The 18,677-nt window shown below is 38.6% G+C and overlaps 1 protein-coding gene across 2 annotated transcripts in view; it reads right to left on the reverse strand.

Annotated features, from left to right (window-relative positions):
* LOC149542262 (Tetratricopeptide repeat (TPR)-like superfamily protein) overlaps window positions 1–18,677 on the reverse strand; it is a 361,357-nt gene that overhangs the window by 204,676 nt on the left and 138,004 nt on the right. For both annotated transcript variants that reach the window (XM_089797253.1, XM_089797252.1), the window contains 4 exons: window positions 16,791–16,891; window positions 16,450–16,528; window positions 10,164–10,175; window positions 9,934–9,999 (listed from right to left, as the gene is read on the reverse strand). In XM_089797253.1, coding sequence (XP_089653379.1) covers window positions 9,934–9,999; window positions 10,164–10,175; window positions 16,450–16,528; window positions 16,791–16,891 — 258 coding nt within the window. The remainder of the gene's footprint in view (window positions 1–9,933; window positions 10,000–10,163; window positions 10,176–16,449; window positions 16,529–16,790; window positions 16,892–18,677) is intronic.

The raw sequence follows: 18,677 nt of genomic DNA on the forward strand, positions 1-18,677 counted from the left end.
GAAGAGCACCTTGTCACTCGAAAGTAAAGGCCGACGATTTGTTATTGATCTACTCACTCAAATGGTCGGGGAAGAGGCCCTGTCATCAGATTCCGAGGGAGTGGAGGATGAAGGAACACAACCTATGGAACCAGATCGAGAGGGAGTCCTGCGATTGGACGGAGGATCAACAAATGACGACTTGGATTCGGTCAACGGTCTCTACCACTGGCAAATAGAGGATTACAAACTATTCCAGAGTTGCAATGTACTGACGATTGAGGAAGGTCCGAGGGGGGATGAATTTTCGAAGGAGTTCACAGAGGTAAACGAGGGGGATGCACCGATGGATGTTACACCTGCCCATGCATTCAGTGAAGGGGAGACAATCAAGTATAATGAAGCTATACTACAAGCAATGAATTTGGGAGATGAAGCAGCACTGAAAAACATTTTGGTAGGAGATAATTGGGATCCCGTACTCAAAGCGACAACATTCAAGATATTCCTCGAATACGACAATTTATTTGCATGGACATACAAGGACCTGAAGGGAGTACCGCCGGAGTTGTGTGTGCACCACATTCCACTGATCGAAGGAGCAGTACCTGTACGGAAGCGACGTACAAGATGAACAAGAACTACGTGGCACAGGTCATGGAAGAAATCAACAGGATGTTGGAGGCCGGAATTATTTTCAAAGTGCAGAAAAGTGAATGGGTGTCGCCTATAGTTATCTCACTAAAGAAAGACACCACCCAGATCCGGATATGCGTGGATTTCCGATGCCTAAATGCAGTCATAGTCAAGGATCCCTTTCCGATTCCATATACAGACAACATTTTGGAGGAGGTTGCCGGACATGAAATTTACTCCTTTATGGACGGGTTCTCCGGATATAATCAGATCTGTATAGCGGAGGAGGACAAATTCAAGACTACATTTATCGTCAAAGATGGAGTCTATGCATACAATCGGATGCCATTTGGATTGTGCAACGCGCCAACAACTTTCCAGAGGATTATACTGCACATCTTTGACAAGATGTCCGTGGGCAACTTCAAAGCATTCCTCGACGATTGGTCAGTATTCAGTGTGGAAGACAGACACCTGGCAGCACTTGGTGAATGTATGGAGAGATGCCTCAAGGCACGACTGGAGTTGAACCCCAAGAAGTGCAAATTCACGATTCCGCAGAGAAGATTGCTCGGACACATCGTCTGTAAGGAAGGATTGAAGACTGACCCAAACAAAGTGAGAGTCATCCTGGAAATGCAGCCATCTACCAATGTGACAAAGGTAAAGTCTTTTCTCGGACATATAGGCTATTACAGGAGATTTATCAAAAATTTGTCAAGGTGTCATACCTGCTGGACAGGTTAATCTGTAAAGGAGAACCATTCAAATGGGACAAGGAACAGGATGAGGCATTTGAAGGGTTGAAAGTACAACTAGCTACTACACCCATCTTAGCTTATCCGGACTAGAATAAGGAATTTCATGTACATGTTGACACCTCGAATTATGCGATCGAAGCAACCTTGGCGCAGATAGGCAGCCACGGGTTAGATCATCCAATATACTTTGCCAGTCGATTACTATCAAAAGCGGAGCAGATCTATAGTACGACCGAACGAGAAGCACTGGGAATGGTCTACGCCATGCAAAAGTTCTGTCATTACTTGCTCGCCACACCGTTCGTATTCTATGTTGATCACCAGGCTCTATTGTACATGACCAATAAACCTGTCATTCAAGGGAGAAGCAGCAGATGGCTACTTCTGTTGCAGGAGTTTACTTTCAAAATCATTGTCCGACCAAGGAAGAAACATGTCAGCGTCAACCACTTGTCGCGGATCAAAACAGGGGAACCGGCAGAGGGGGTGAATGATGACTTTCCTGATGCACAGCGATTTCAGATTGGAGTACTACCGGACTTGTACAGGAGTATTGGAGAATACCTGTCAACAGGACAGTTTCGTAGTGAGATGCCAGCAAATGACAGGCCCAAGTTGATAATCAGGAGCCGTACCTTTCAGTTAATCAACGGATTGCTCTACAAAATGGGACCGAATCATGTTCTTTAGCGATGTGTGTTAGAAGAGGAGATACTGCGGGTGTTAAAAGAAGCACATGAGGGTCCCGTGGGAGGACACATGGGACCCGACACCACTGCGAGGAAGATATTGCTCACAGGACTCTAGTGGCCGATGGTGTATAATGACGCATGGGAATGGGTTGTCGGATGTGACACTTGCCAACGGGCCGAGAAGCTGCTCAAGCGAGATTTCATGCCACTTAACCCTACCCATGCACAGGAACTCTTTGAGCGGTGGGGATTGGATTTCATTGGACCCCTGAAGGTGAGCAAGGATAGGCGGTGCCGGTACATCATTGTCGCAATGGGGTACCTGACCAAGTGGGCGGAGGCATTAGCATTACCAAATGACTTGGCCGTGAGCACAGCGAAGTTTATTTACGAGCAGATCATTAGTAGGTATGGAATTCCATTACAGTTAACAAGTGATAGGGGGGGACATTATGTTAATCATGTCATTCGACTGCTCACCACCGAATTCAAGATTTGTCATTCACTGTCGAGTCCGTACTACCCGAGAGCAAACGGACAGGCTGAGGCTACAAATAAAATCCTAGTATCAATCATCTACAAGACCTGCGCGGTTGAAGGTGCAGATTGGGAGGAAAACTTACCTGCCGCTCTTTGGGCTTACCACATAGCGTATAAGGTGACGACAGGGCACATGCCATTCCAGTTAATGTTTGGACAGGAGGCGGTAGTACCGGCAGAATTCATGATTTCGAGCTTGCGAATAGCACTAGAAAACAAGTTAGGTGACGTCGAAAGCTTAAGGGAGTGGCTGTGTAACTTGAATAAGCTTGAGGAGAAGCGACTGTTGGCGCAGTGGGCAACAGAAGTGACACAGAACAGACGCAAGGTTTGGCATGATAAGCATCTGAAACTCAGCAAGTTCTAGCTGGGGCAGTTAGTATTGAAGTATGACGGTTGCAATGAAATCAAACCGAGGAAGTTCAAGATTAGATGGGTCGAACCCTACCAGATTTGAGAAGTCGACGACAATGGAGCGATCAAATTGTCAACCTTGGACGGGCAAGAGGTACCTCAGGCAATCAACGGGTCCAAATTGAAAATCTACCGTGCTAGAAAGACTTCGCCGTCATCGCAGAAGGACCAAATGATTTTCTCGAATGGCGACGCCCCAGTCAATTGAAAGAACTACATTAAACCAAAAAAAAAAGTAAGTTGAGAAAAAAAAAAAAAAACGACCACGGACTGGGTTCTGCGGGCAGGTGTCCCGTGGACCCCTCTGCGGGGCCCTTTCTCCGTGAGCCTGTCCGAAGGATGTTTCCTATCCGCGAGATGTTTCCGCAGAGCGGAGTTATCAAGTCCGCGGAGTTATTGATGTGCCGACGGAGCTATCAATTCCACGGAGTTCTTCACTGTGCCGGCGGAGCATTTCACATTTTCCAGAGACGGCCTTCTGCGGATACTTTTCTGCATGTCTTTCCACGGATTTCATACTCCTCTTTCCCCACGAGAGTTCCTTCCTTTCCGATATCGAGATCAGCAAGCAGGCGTTGCACTATGCTCTTCATAGTTTGAGGGTGAAGATGGGAAATTCCTGAGATTGGGCGCAAGTAGTTCTGCAAGTTTGATTCCTTGAAGATTTCTTGGGTGGAGCCAAGCGATTTTTCAATATTTTCGACGTTTTTCAAGGCGGAGCGTATTTGTTGATCATTTACACAGGCGTGTAAGGATTTTAAAGGAGAAAAAGTGCGATCATTGATATTCTTCGCACTAGGGATGCCGTGAGCTTCTTCGGCATGGCTGATATTTCGCACTGTGCGAAAGTGAATGATGTGAATGCCGTGAACTTTATTTGGCTGAACAAAGCTCTGAGCTTGTTGAGGAAATTTCGCACCCGATCTACTCGCAAAATACTAAAATTGCATATTCTGGAGCTAGGGGAGAATTAGGGTGAATATGGCAGTGGAGTTTTAGTAATACAACAATAGTTGCAGGGATTTTTGTAACTTGTGCCGAAGGATCCAGCAAATGTCATAGGAGGATAATCAATCACCGTCCCTGCCAATCACCGTCCCTGCCAAATAGATAACAAATTACTCTGCGGACTAGTGTCTTGGTTCCAAACAGGCCGAACCTGTGCACCAGCTTAACATGACAATGATAGGTCATATGCAAAGGGAACGTAGCGCCTGTGCCAATCTTCCATTCTGAAAAAGCTTGCATACATATTTTCGCGGATGGTGGGATTTTTCTTGCAACGGACGGAGGGAACTTATATGAGGAATAAGTCGATATTGCATGGAATCGGCAGGCAAACGGAAGTAGTGGAAGAGTCAGCTAGCGGCTAATATGGAAAAGAATGCAAGGGTTTTGGCATCTGGGATCCGAGTGGCAAGCCTATCAGGTTCCAATAGCAAAAAACAGAAAGTCAGAGAGGAACTCACTCATCTCACCGTCCAATTTGAGGGTCTTAATGGCAGTGAATGCCGGAAATGGTGACATGAGACCCCGGAGGCAGACCAAATTAAGCAGATTTTGATATAGGCACAGGTACATTAGGCCATCCAGCTTCCAATTTTCTCCATCCGATTATTTGAATCAGTTTTACGAACTATGATAAAGACATATATTACGAACTATGATAAAGACATATAGTCGGCACAGCAGAACAAGTACATTTATGTACAAAAAGCATCAAATGGCGATGTCCTTTAAACCAAGGTATTTCACGAGGGTTTTTGGCATTCCTAGCCCCGACAGTAAGGTGGAAATTAAAAACCACAAGCTCTCTCAAGAAAGGAACATTGAATACGACTAGTGGGCCGCGATCTTTCACCCGAGGAGATGGATTCAGTGGTTAAGGGGTTGAAATGTAGAGGGCTCCGCAGAGATTTCATTCCGGAAGGCCACTGGAGGTGCATTATGGATGTGATCAATAGTAGGTTGACGGGTGCGACTCGGGCTTCAGATATTGCATTAACACAAGTCGTATTCATGCATGGTATCACGCAGGGTACAGTGTATGATTGGGCTTCGGTCCTTGCCGACAGGATGGAGGAATTCATGACGCTTTAGCACCGCACATTCTTTATGCCATATCATGCGATTGGCTTGTTTCTGGAGGCAGCGTTAATCAGATACCCATGGATGATTTTGAAGCGCCACCTCGAGGGAAGTTGGCAGAGGGAGAGCCTCCAATATTTTATTGGAGACATCTGGACACAAGTGGGACAGCCGCAGGACAGAAAAAGGTATTTCGGGGATTGCAGGCGAGACGTAGGGACATTGACAGCGAACGGGAGGAGACTTCGGAAAGCAGCGACGCGGAGTATGAGGAAGAGAGTACTTCCACAAAGGTTGGCAACGAACCAGCAAATAGTGAGCCCACATTTTTTACCCCGCCACAGTTGTCAACTTCGGCACACTTGTCCGCTCCCACATCACACATTCCCCCTTTTGGTCAGCGCCATGCACCGGTTGTGATGACCCTGCCAGCTGTAGCAGATGTCCCTCGGGCAGTAGCAGAGCGTGTCCCACCATCGAGAGCTGGAGAGACTTTTTCCGCGGCCTTAGCAAATGTTGTCCTAGTGGAGCTAGCATCACAGAGTGTCGAATTATCAATGCCGAAGATTACGTCCCAAGTTCGCTTGGAGGTGATTGATTGTGATGTGGTTGTCACTGTTTCGTCTTCCTTGTTAGCATCTGCCGAGCCAGTACAGACAGTCCAATTAGCCCAGCCAGCATAGCAAGAAGACAGCATGGAGTCCGCATAGGAGCAGGTGGAGGTGATAGATAGAGCCAGGGCTTTCTTGAGACAGCAGTTCTAACTTATCCCTGCCGAGGTCGATCCATCCATCCAATCCCCCGGGTACCAGGGTGTATCAGCTACAGTACCAGAGCCTCAGGAGGTGGGGGTGCCACAGGCCGTGATTGCATCGAGAGCGGAGGGCGCCGCACCGGATGTGGGCATGCTTCTCACAGATGAGGAACAAAATATTGATGCCGAATGGACGATGGAGGGCTTTGCAAAGGAGGATTATGGGTCGGATGAGTACAGGTGCAGAGACTACCTCAGAGCTATGAAGGTTGCACTAAGGAAGGGACATGATGTGGCATGGCAGGCTATGACTCGGTGGAGGGAGTGGCATTTGGTTCAAGCTTTCATCAGGGAGATCTGTTCGCAGCGGTTCTGTTCATGTTTTGAGGAGAGGGGTTGGCCAGCGACCGAGACATCAAAGATGTTGGCGGATTGGACCAGTGAGCCGGAGTTGGGGCCGCGCAACACTCCGCTGGAGAAGCTAGCACATGAGATCGTGGCACTGTATAAGGAGATTATTATGCCCACAAGAGCGCAGAGGCAGACAGAGAAGCAGACAGGATTGCGGCTGGGAGATCTCTAGCGGTTGAGAGGGAGGCTCGAGAGAAGTTAGCAGCGGATTTGGCCACTCAGCAGGCAGCTTGGGCAGCTAAAAGGGCAGCGTTACTGCAGGACAAGGAAGCGGTTGTACGGGATAAGGATGCAGCAAAACAGGAGTTGCAGGTAGCAAGGAAGCAGGCTATGGATGAGGCACTTCTCCTGAAGGAGGCTATCGAGGTTAATTCACGAATACAGAAGGATTTGAGCATCCGGACGGAGCAAGTCTATGAGTTACGTCGGCAGCAGCATTCTTCAGGGGCACCACCTTCTCTTTAGTGTTTCTTTGGTTTACTGTATGAGGTTGTCTCCTATTTTGTTAGTCGTCAGGAGACGACTTTTCTTTCTGGGGGGGATGATGTAGTTGGCAGATTGTGTATTTTGTAGCCGACAGGGTGTTGTCGTCGGTAAAGATTTTATTGCCGATGGGCCGAGGGGTAGATTAGGATTGTTTTGTAGCTGACGGACCTCTTCTGGAAGGTTCAGCGGATAGTATTTATGCCCCGTCTGGGATCATTGTAAATCATCTTATCTTATCATATCTTATCGCCAGTTATGTAATCTGTTGGCATATGCGAATAATCTAAGGAGTTCTGCTGTTCGTGTTCATTATCTGTGTGCATTTCATAATTAACCAATGCGGTAAACACATTTCCATTACTTCACTGGAAAGTTGGTTTGTCAAGTATTCGACAAAATGCCAAAATCTGATTAGTGAGAACAATTGGTCTTTTAACCGGTTGGGGGATTTTACATAAACTGTTGAAACCTCTGCTGAAATTGGAGATGATTTATTGTGGTGTTTTAACATCAAAAATCCTGCTGAAAATGCCAGCATTAAAACAAGCTTTTGTTTGATTTTCACTTCATAGGACACTCCGTCTATTGCAGTGTTGAAACTTCAAATGTATTGGTATATCAAGAGTAGTTTTTTTAACCTTCTTTCATGTTCAAATTCTTATCTCCGTCTCTTCTGATCTGTCAGAAAAAAGGTAGTTGAGAGAATGTCATTCAGGACCATGTTTAACGTGGATTCAAAACCAGCTCAATAAATGAAAAACTACCATTTAACACGAAAAATTGACAATTTATGAATTTTTTGTACGGGTACAACATGGTGGAATGCCAATGAAGTATTCAATGATAACTCCTTGTCCATCATTGACAACCCCAAGACATACTTGTCAAGGCAGTAGGGGGATGGCCACAATCATTTAAATTTTTAGCTACCTCAAGAATATGAAACATTAAACTATTAAACATCATAGCATAAGATAAGTTCTCTATATCATCATTACTCAATCCTCCATCCATTTAGAATCTACAAATATTGCTTTCAATCTATCCACCTCTTTTAAGAGTATTCATCCTCGATAACACTCACTGATAACCTGAAAGATGGTGAGTAATGTAGTGCAGGCCTAAATGCAACCTGACATTCTCTCAGACGACAAGGTTGCCCCCTACTAAGAGTCAAGGTGGCCGTGTTGTTGATGCTCGGGCTCACAGAACTGGGTGAGATGAGTTGATGAAGATCACAGACTAAAAGCTCGAAACACGTGCTGCATGGTTACCAGGAGACCCGTCTCCCCCCTAAAAGTGGCGTCTCGGAGACCGAGACGCGTCTCGGAGACTTTTCGCGTCTCCGGAGACCTCAAAAAAGGTTGGAGACTTCATGACGAAGTCTCCTGAAGTCTCCCCGTCTCCTAATCCAAAAAGTGAAGTCTCCCCGAAGTCTCCTGATAAAATATAAATGTAAAATATAATATTAAATAATTTTATATATTTTAGCCCTCATTTAAATGTTTTTAATGCAAAAATCTAAGGTACTATATGAATTCCGTAACAACTGCTTGGTGATGTACGTCACCTACAGGAACACGATACAAGTCTAAGACAACATATTGGAAGCTGTACAGGATTGCAGTAAAGATCCCAAATCACATAATTTTATGCGGCTGAGGAATTAGGGTGCAAAAACTGTTGTTAGTGCATTAGAAGATAGTATTACGTATGTTACAGAAATCTGATATGCAAATGCTTGATAATAGTATTATTCCTCATGAAAACCAAGCATCTATTTGCTGATAAAGACTCAGCGATAACAGTGATAGACTAGAGGTTTTATGTATGTTAATATGAATGTATTTGGTCCCATATTTCTGTTTTTTCAAGAGGATATCATGTTTCAGTTTGATGTATAAGTCGTACTTGTTATTCGTACCTGTTTATCTGCTGTTGGCAATATCCTAGTACCAATATAGGAATCTTTGTTAGTTGAATCTGTGTAACTGGAAAAAAAACACTATTACAAAATGATTTACTCCCTTTTAAACTAAGCAATCCTAACTCTTAGTTAGAAAATAGAAATCCTAAGTGTGTCTCTATGCATGCATCAATGTTGAATAATTCAATAATTTTCACAAATTTTTTGTAGCAATGCCAATTTGTCAGGTTTTAAAATCTATTTCAGTAATATACTTCTGTATCTGACCGCTTATTATTATTATAATCTTTGACAGTTTGACTCTATGAATCTATTTTAATTTTTAATGTGACAACACTAGTATTATTAATTTATTATTTACTTTAGTCTTTTAGTCTTATGGTATTACTATTTTGAAATTTTGAAATTTTGTATTTACTTTTAGTATTAGACTCTTTAAGTTTAAACTATTAAAAATTTATCTTAAAAAAAAAAAAAAAAAATTGCCGTCTCCAAGTACCCCCGTCTCCTATTTGAAAAATTGCCGTACCGGTACCAGTACCAGTACCGGAGACCTCAAAGTCTCCCCGTCTCCCGGTGACCTTGACGTGCTGTTACAAGTTTGTATCCAGGCCAGCCCAGAATACGAACAACAGTATCATCCACCATTGCAAGTAATCAGGATGACCCTTCTCCCCTACCATAAACTGTTAGCTGAAAACGAGCTGATGAGAGATACATGAAAGCATCTAGCTCTAACATCAAGCATGCATATGGGATTGGATTATCTCCATTCAACAAATTCAAAGTATAGCTATCTTAAGTTTTAACAAATAGCGCCTTGTTCTATGAAAATTAAACATTAAAGCCTCATTAAACCAGACAAATCACTGCAACATCTTAAATGACTAACAATAAATTCTGCAGAAAAAAAATGTGTAGCACACTTTTCCTTTCCAAAATGCAATGATATGTGCACCCACATTTAATATGCAACGATATGTGCACCAACATTTAATAAGAACATGAAAAATGAAAAAGAAAGACAGCCATCATATTCTATAAGCATATTCTTGGTGAAATATAAATAAATGATTGCTAAACTTAAACTATTAGGTTAGATATCAGGATAAGCATCATTAGATATATGGTACCCATAATTGCTCATCTCTGAAATGATGAAATAAAAATAGAAACCATTTTGGTGATAAATCACAATGCATATAATTGCAAAATGTCATCTCAAAATGATTACACAGAATGCACCTGTCCAAGTTGAAACATTGTGTTTGCATAATCTGGATGATTAAGACCTAAGATGCGCTTCTTGATCTGCATAGGGTAAAATGGCACACGAGAATTAAATTGAATTGACCAGTAGAAAACGTGCACTAGATGCACTAAGAAATTTGTACTCAGAAAGAGAATTATTTTAACTGTAGCATAAAGGTAAGGTGAGAATGCACCAAAGTTTCAATAGCAAATATAATACACACCTTCAAAGCCCGCTGGAGAAAAACACAGTACAAAACAACAGAGACAATAATGTCAGGTAGAATATTTAAGGCATGGAAATTAAGATACTCAACAAAACATACAATAATCTTAAAACTTGTGTGCATATTACTCAAACTCAATGCTAACAATATCACAATAAGTCGCAGTTAGTAGAATAAACGCAAGTTGCAGTTGTCAACAAAAGATACTTTGAGCAACAAGAATTTTTAAAAAACTAGATAAATTGCAGAGACAAACAACACTCTATTGGCAATATGAAAAACATTGCAATATTTTCAACAAGAATTTATACAAAAGAGTGATGACCAAATTTACCCGATAAAACTTGTCAATTTGTCTCCAAAGCATCTAGTACAGAAGCAACTAGTCTTAAGAAAAGATATATAATCACAAATATCAGCATGAGTTGAAACTCGCAAAGAATCTACTCTTCCATGCACACACACAAAGAACGAAAAAATGCACGATTGTTGTAAAGTTTCTGCAAATTCTGCTATATATCAGACTGAGATAATACCTTCTTAATTGCTTGCTGAAGATGATCTTCTATAATTCAGACTTGTATGAAGTGTTTACCAATAGTATAAATACTATTCTGAAATGTTTTATCTCTGCAATAATTCGTATAGGGCAGAATTGCTAAAGGAGCAGACCATTTATTATTTGTGTGTTCTTTATCCACAAACATACCCTATATAAATATTACAACCAAAGGGCATGTCCCTAGAAGGGACACATTCCTATCTAGGTCAGCCCTGAATAGTTTCCTTGAAATCGGCGTCCAAAGGAGAAAACCTTTAGTTAGTGTTTAACCTAACTAATTTGATTAAGCTTAGACTTAAACAAAATTATCCAAGGGAGACGCCGATCACACCTAAGACAAGACAATTATTTATAGGTTTATATAGAAGGAATTTCATGCAAATTTAGGTCTATACAATCTGTACAATCAGATCTGTATGAAATCAAAGTTACAGAATTAACAATTGTTACATTCAGCAGCCAACTTTATGTAGAGAAGCAAAGTGCAGACAACTTTAGCAGAGAACTTGGTCCAAGTAAGCATAGTAAAGTAAACGAAAAGATTAATGTTGTATTTGAGATAACCCATAAAGAAGTATATGAAACTTTTTAATGTGATCATAATATTTCGTATAAATTTTGTAGAATATAACATATGAAAGTTGGAACACAATTATAAGCCAGCACATGCTTGATAAATAGGACAATAATTAATTATGTCCCAGTTACAACAAATAAGTCCTCCAAACTGGTTATTCTCTCTCACTTGAGCATTGAAAGCTTAATATTTCTTCCTAATGAATATAAAATTTATTTCTCTCTACAATTTTCCATGCTTATCTTATAATTCATCTGCATTTTAAACATTAATTATTTTCATTTGGTATAATGAATATGAAAGGTCTTCTAAATTCAAGCTCCTGAGCCCCAGAAATAAGATATACAGGCATTAAGCCAGCTACTTTGAGAAGCAAGCATACCAGTAGACCCACATGGAACATGATATGTTTGTGGTGGAAATAAGTTTGGAATTCCCACCCAAGCTCTAGACAGGAGTTAAATCTTGTGGCAAACCTCCTGTCATTTTAGACCTGCAAGAATATCATTGCATCGAATACACTCCAAGAAGGCTGACCTAATTGGCAAAAAGGGTAACATTAACTAGTATTGCAGTCCACTATCTCTACAATTGTCGATTGAATCAGAATTTTTTTATCACATTAAACAAGGTTATGCAATATCAATTAGGGAAAAGCAACTTCTGGGAATTGGAAGCTATGTAACACAAATATAACGTTACATTGCAGAAATTAATGGGTTACACTGCAAAATAAAAACAATAACTAATGTAACTGTTGAGGTCGGACTATGAGAATTTTGGTAACGCATCAAGACGATTTGTTTGTAATCCAATACTACTGACATTTTCAATCTAACAATTTTCTGTCAACTGGATTCCAACTTGTTAATGAATTGATGTTGGGTGATAAGGATTCTATAACAGCGCCTCTGAAAGAAAGAATAAAACAAGTCTTAAAACTCATGAACTGAGAAAATTGTGTAATTAAAGTAGAATTGTAATATCCCTAATCAAAATTGGTACAATCTTTCTCTGCATTTTTCCCAATTCTGTTAAGAGGCATTATAACAAACAATTTACATTGATTTAAGGCATGATCGCATGGTCTCAAACACACACCCGATTGATATTTGCAAAATTTTCAGGAGAAAAATCTAATAATGAATCACTGTTATGAAAAGTCTCAATTCCAGGATTCCAAATAATGGCATAAGTGAATGGAGACAAATATGGATCACAAATTCTGACCTCGATATTTTGGAATCTGAAAGTGGGTACAACAATAGTAACTGCAGGTTATTGATCCACAAAATGTCTGGTATGAGCAAGAACTACCAACAGCCTGATCAATATGCAAGAACTCAATATCAAAAGACTTAAAACGATCACCCTGAAAGAGAATCTGATCTTCAGAAATGAATGGTGGTAATAATCTTCAGATAGAATGGTGCAAATACTTCTTCAGAAATAAATGGTGTCATTAATCTTCAAAAGTATTTCCCAGAAGTGATTCTTATTTCCTTTTCTAACAAGGATATACCTAATCATGTATTTTCACTCCTTATTTGAAATATACAACTGTCTTATTTGAAATATGCAATTATCTTATTTGAAATATAACCTTGAAATATTTAACTTAAAGTTGTTCTTCCGAACTTAAGGAAATGTCTGTGTTATTAATAAAATTGATAATGATCGTAACCCTCAAACCTTTACCTGCAAAGATTTATCAAGTGACCCAATAGATATATAAACAATACATCAAGCTCTGTCAAATCTTCCACGAATAAGGTGGTGCTTCAATATTAGTCAGCCAACTATGGGAACTGATTATAAATTCCAATAATTACAAACTTTTATATATATACCTGTCACACACAATGTCGTAGATGTATTCACATAATAATATACTTATCCTTAAAAATATCAAATATCAAATATGTATATGTATATGTATATGTATATGTATATGTATATGTATATGTATATGTGTATATATATATATATATATACTTATCCTTAAAAATATCAAATATCAAATATGTATATGTATATGTATATGTATATGTATATGTGTATAAATATATATATATATATATATATCATTTCTCGGAAGTTCATAGCCAAGTGTTTTGACTCTTGAGAAATATTTATCTTTGATATATATCGGCCTCGGCAAATATAAATCTGCACTCTGTAATGACCAATACTGATATGGCCCACATACGAAGGGTGTTGCAAGCCCTCCATTAGTGAATAGACCATGTCAAAACAGAGATCTCACTGGGCAAGCTCAAGTCTGTTTTCCTGCAGACTGAAATTAGGGTGTTTGTGAGGATCTGCTAAAAAGACGAAACAAACCACTGTGCATGGCTCGGCTTGACTGAGAAGATCGTTGATGAATAGAAAACCAGAGGTGCAAATATTAGCAGAGGCTGCAAGAGCCGTACCTGGGCACGGATCTGATGTTGGAAGTGCAGTAAGAAAGTGAAGGCCTCGGTTGGGGTTGTGGCTAAGAGACGGATTTGGGTAGGGGTTTGAAGAAGTGCAGCCTTAGACGTGAGACTTTAATCTCACATTAAATGTACAACTGAAACTTTTCTATATAGACTCCACATTATATAATGTCAACAAATGACAGTCGGTTATTGATGCTACCTGATTGTATGTGCTCTGATCGGTATTGGCCTGCAATTCTTGACCTTACACAGACAGGTTTTGACCCCCAAAACTTTTGGCACAAAAAAATACCCAAAAAATACAATGATGTTGAAGATCTGAATTTGATTTTTTTTCTAGAATAAATTGTGAATACTCATACCGCTATGCAGGTAGGGTTGTATGGCACACCTGCTAAATGTTTTTACCCCAAAAACAACTTTTAGCAAACACAAGCAAATTTATAGTTAAAATTTCCCAAATAGCTATCTGAACACAATGGTGAGGTTGGATTTGGCATATGACGCACTCATAAGAAGTTGGTTCTCAGATCTGCAAATTGGCCCTTCTCCAACCAACAAAAATCCGCCAATGATGACTAATCAAGGATGCTCCTATGGCCCAGCTACCATGTAGAATTTCTATATAGATTCCACTTTGTACAATGCCACAAATGACAGCCAGTTAATGATGCTACCTGATTGTATGTGCTCTGGTCGGTATTGGCCTGCAATTCTTGACCTTACACAGACAGGTATTGAACCCCAAAAATTTTAACACAAACAAAAACCAAAAAATTACAATGATGTTGCAGATCCGAAATTGATTTTTTTTCTTTAAAAAAAAATTGTAAGAAATCATACCACTATGCAGGTATGGTTGTATGGTGCACCTGCGAAATGGTTTTACCTCAAAAACAAATTTTAGCTAATACAAGAAAATTTATAGTAAAGTTCCCAAATAGCTATCTAGATTCTAAACACTATGGTGAGGTTAGATTTGGGATAAGATGCACTCATAAGTTGTTGGTTCTCAGATCTGCAAATTGGCCCTTCTCCAACCAACATAGATCCGCCAATGATGACTAATCAATGATGCTCCTAAGGCCCAGATATGATGTAGAATTTTGATCAAGCTTTGATATCAAGTAAGAATCTGCCTAAGGCGGTGCCTAAAAGTGTCAAGATCTAGAAGCTTTATTAATAACAAAAGAGAGCTAGGGATATGATATAATCCTTAATTGATTAAATTCAATAATGATCAACAATGAAATACAATGCCCCCCAATTATTTACAATGTAGATATGCTTGAATATATAGGCAAGGCATGATAACTAGGAGATATGCATGAGTAACCTATCAACCACACAAGGTGGCATCACATGTCCATTAAAGGCGGATTATACTCCATTGTACAATCAAGTATGTGCGAACATGAGAAACAATGAGGGGATTATAATGTGATAAGAGCACTAAAAATGGATCTCATGCATAAAGTAGAATAAGATAACATTTAACTCCACCTAAAGTGGAATTTTCCTACACTGTGCTAAAATAAGATGCAAGCTCCTAGGTGTCTAAAATGCAAACTACTATGTAATGCATTACCCTTAGTAAGTGTAATTAAGAATTTTTAATTACACTAACAAATTTCTTTGCTAACTGCATGGTATTGACAACATCAATATTGTCCTCCATCTATATGTCTCCTAACAAATTGATGCATGTAAGCTTATCTTTATGATCTGGTGGTGGAATCAATGTTACTAGTTATGGGTGTAAGTTGTCGACTTACTATCACAGTTGCTTATGCTTAAGCTCTCTCCATGATTCGTATTTACTTGGTGTGCTGATTCCACTGTTTATGAATGGGTCGCTAGCTATGGAGCACTGTGCTTTCCTTTATTTCATTGATGTACATTACTTTGATGATATTTTCCTCATATAATAATATTATATTATTATTAATAAGAAATTGTATAGTTAAATATTAACAAAACTAATTTAATATTACTGATTATATATGTGAGGAGGAACTGTATATATATATATATATAGAGAGAGAGATATTATAAGGTATATTAATATTATTTTGAATTATATATGCATCAGTGTATGTATATATGTATATATGTGTGTGTGTGTGTGTGTGTGTGTGTATCACAGTTCATGACAAACATTGAGAACACAAAAAATGGAGGACCAGAGCCATTCAGCAAGTCAATTTAAACTTGAATGCCCCTTTCTTGTTCCACCGTCTCTGACTATTGCTCCAACAAACACGACTGTGTTTGAAATTTTCAATCCTCCATTAAGAATTGGTGCCATAACTCTACCTCAGCATTTTCATTCTTAGTTTTTCCCATCTCTTTCCAATAAGAAAAAAGTTTCTTTCAATTACATTTAATCTACCAATTATCCCAATACATAAATAGACAATGGAGTCAAAAATTGTTTAGATTCTAAGAAATAGACAAATTAACCAGAAAGGCTACACACCAATTGGGAGGTTTTCCAGAAAACTGGTGAGAATCCATATTATATCTAACTACAGATAAAGTTGAGCATAGACTCCATGCAACATTGAAGGATCTATCCCAAGTGCCCCAAATCTATCCCAATTTCTTTACTATCTGTGTATGCATAGAGAGTGAAAGACATAAATAGAACAGCATTTCCAATATATTGCAACTGAAACATAGAATAAATCCTCTATGACAAACCTCATAGCAGTTCTGAGCTTGTTCAAGTTTGTATTGCATAACATAGAATCCTCCCAAGTTGTGCAAAGCGAAACCAACCCTACATATAACAGGAGGTAGTAAGAATCATCTGCACATAGCCTGTATGCACAGTCATGTACCTCTCTTATAAATAGCATGTATGGTGTTTTGCAAGCAGATAAAGACTCAAACTTCAAACAACTATGTGCCATAAAACTCACCATCTTAACTGCTAAACTTGGAAATAGATAAAACCTCACCAAATTGAGCAAGTCTGACGGATATAATAAAAACACAAGATCTTTTCTTATAGAGAGATTAATTGTCATCATAATCCTTACCGTAAATCCCCAGGGCCCACGGTTACCTCCAATAGCTCGACAGCCTCTAGATACAGGGGTTCTGCTTTCTCAAACATTCTCTCCATCCTATATAACTCTGCCTGCAATGTAAGCATTGAGTTGTTCACTTCCATGCAACTAAACAATGACTTTTCATTATCCTCCATTTGCTCATACATATTTCATTTTTATGACAATGACATGCAATCCCCATTACAGAAAAATGATACAGGATTACAAAATGTTATCACATCTCCTTGTCAAAAAATTCAACACTGACAGAAAATAGAAGTAAAATAATTGAACATGTAGTATAGACAGAAAGACTAGATTGAACATAAAGTAGTTACAAAATACTACATTCACAAAGGTAATTAACAACTCAACACTTATTTATAATTGTTTTGATCCATATTAGCGTGAGGTATAGCTACATACGGCCTCGATAGGCCTGATCTTGACCTTCTGCCCCCACAATATACTACCACCAGTAAACAATGAAACATAATCATGGCAAGAGGTCAGATTCTGCCTGACATATGATCTACACATATTAATACTTTCCTTGGAAACCCAAGTAGAAAATAATGCTTAGTAAACTTAATATTGTAATGTCCCCACTACAAGGGTTAGCTTAGGACAAGAAATACCTGCGAAATAAATTTCAAAATCTAAACAATAACAAATCTAGCTACATTACTCTACCCTCTATCCTAACCCCAACCTTAAAGATGTCTCCTTAGTTATTATACCATCTTCTTTGGAGTGCACCCTTTAGGATTCTTCTTGGGCAGGGCATTCTCTATCCAAGGTTAATCACATATCTATTTCCACATTATAAGGGGAATGCCATAGATTTGTTTTTATTCAAATTCTCCTTTCCTCACCTATTTTCTCAACTTATTTTACATGTTATATTTGCCCATTTTAAGTTCTTTGTTATTAATTGACTAGATCTCTCCTTTGTTCCTGTCACTCTTACTATTATTCCTTTTCTCTTTTTAACTTGAATGTCATGAAAAATGTATGTCTTTATCTATTGTGCCAGACCCACATATATATGGATTTACACTTACGGAAGCCTTCCTTCCCCAATCAGTTTCGATTTAGTTTATTTGTTAATTAAATTATTAAATTTGTTAGAATCTTGATTGGTATGCTCTAATGTGTTTATTAAAAAAAATTGGTGTTAATTAATTAAAAAATATAATTAATGATAATAAGATTATATTAATATGATTTTAGTATTGCTAATAATATAAATTGCATATCATTAATTAATTATCTAAATGGACTGATTATTTTTATAACAATACTATTAATTGAGTAGTAATATAAATGGTATATTGATTAGCATGGCTACGATGACATTCACAATAATTGAATTTGTTCTTCCTTAAGTATTTTAAGGATTTCCTCCTTTTATTACTATTTATTTTTATATTTTATTTTAATTTTACTATTTCTCTTCCAAAAATGGGGTCATGACAAATATACTTGGAGATGAAAAAATATTGTATACAGGCTCACAATAGACTTAATTCTAAATGTTTATTATCCCCTTTCATTAGAAGATACTCAAGTGCAAACTACAATAGAAATAATTTGGTTATTGTACATGATCCTTAGAAAAAAAATCACGTTCCTATTTATACCATTAAGAAAAATAAATCATTCTAAATGTTTATCATCCGCTTTCATTAGAAGATATTCAAGCCCAAAATACAATAGAAATAATTTGGTTATTGTACATATCCTTAGAAAAAAAATCACGTTCATTTTTATACCAATAAGAAAAACAAATCAAACTACTAGAACAAGATCATATTTCATGTCTTCAAAATAACATAGAATCCATATAATTGCACCTTTATTGATAATTTGATA

This window comes from Cupressus sempervirens, chromosome 8, assembly GCF_028749045.1.
Source record: "Cupressus sempervirens isolate cs-2001-9-10 chromosome 8, ASM2874904v1, whole genome shotgun sequence".
Taxonomy (NCBI): Eukaryota; Viridiplantae; Streptophyta; class Pinopsida; order Cupressales; family Cupressaceae; genus Cupressus; species Cupressus sempervirens.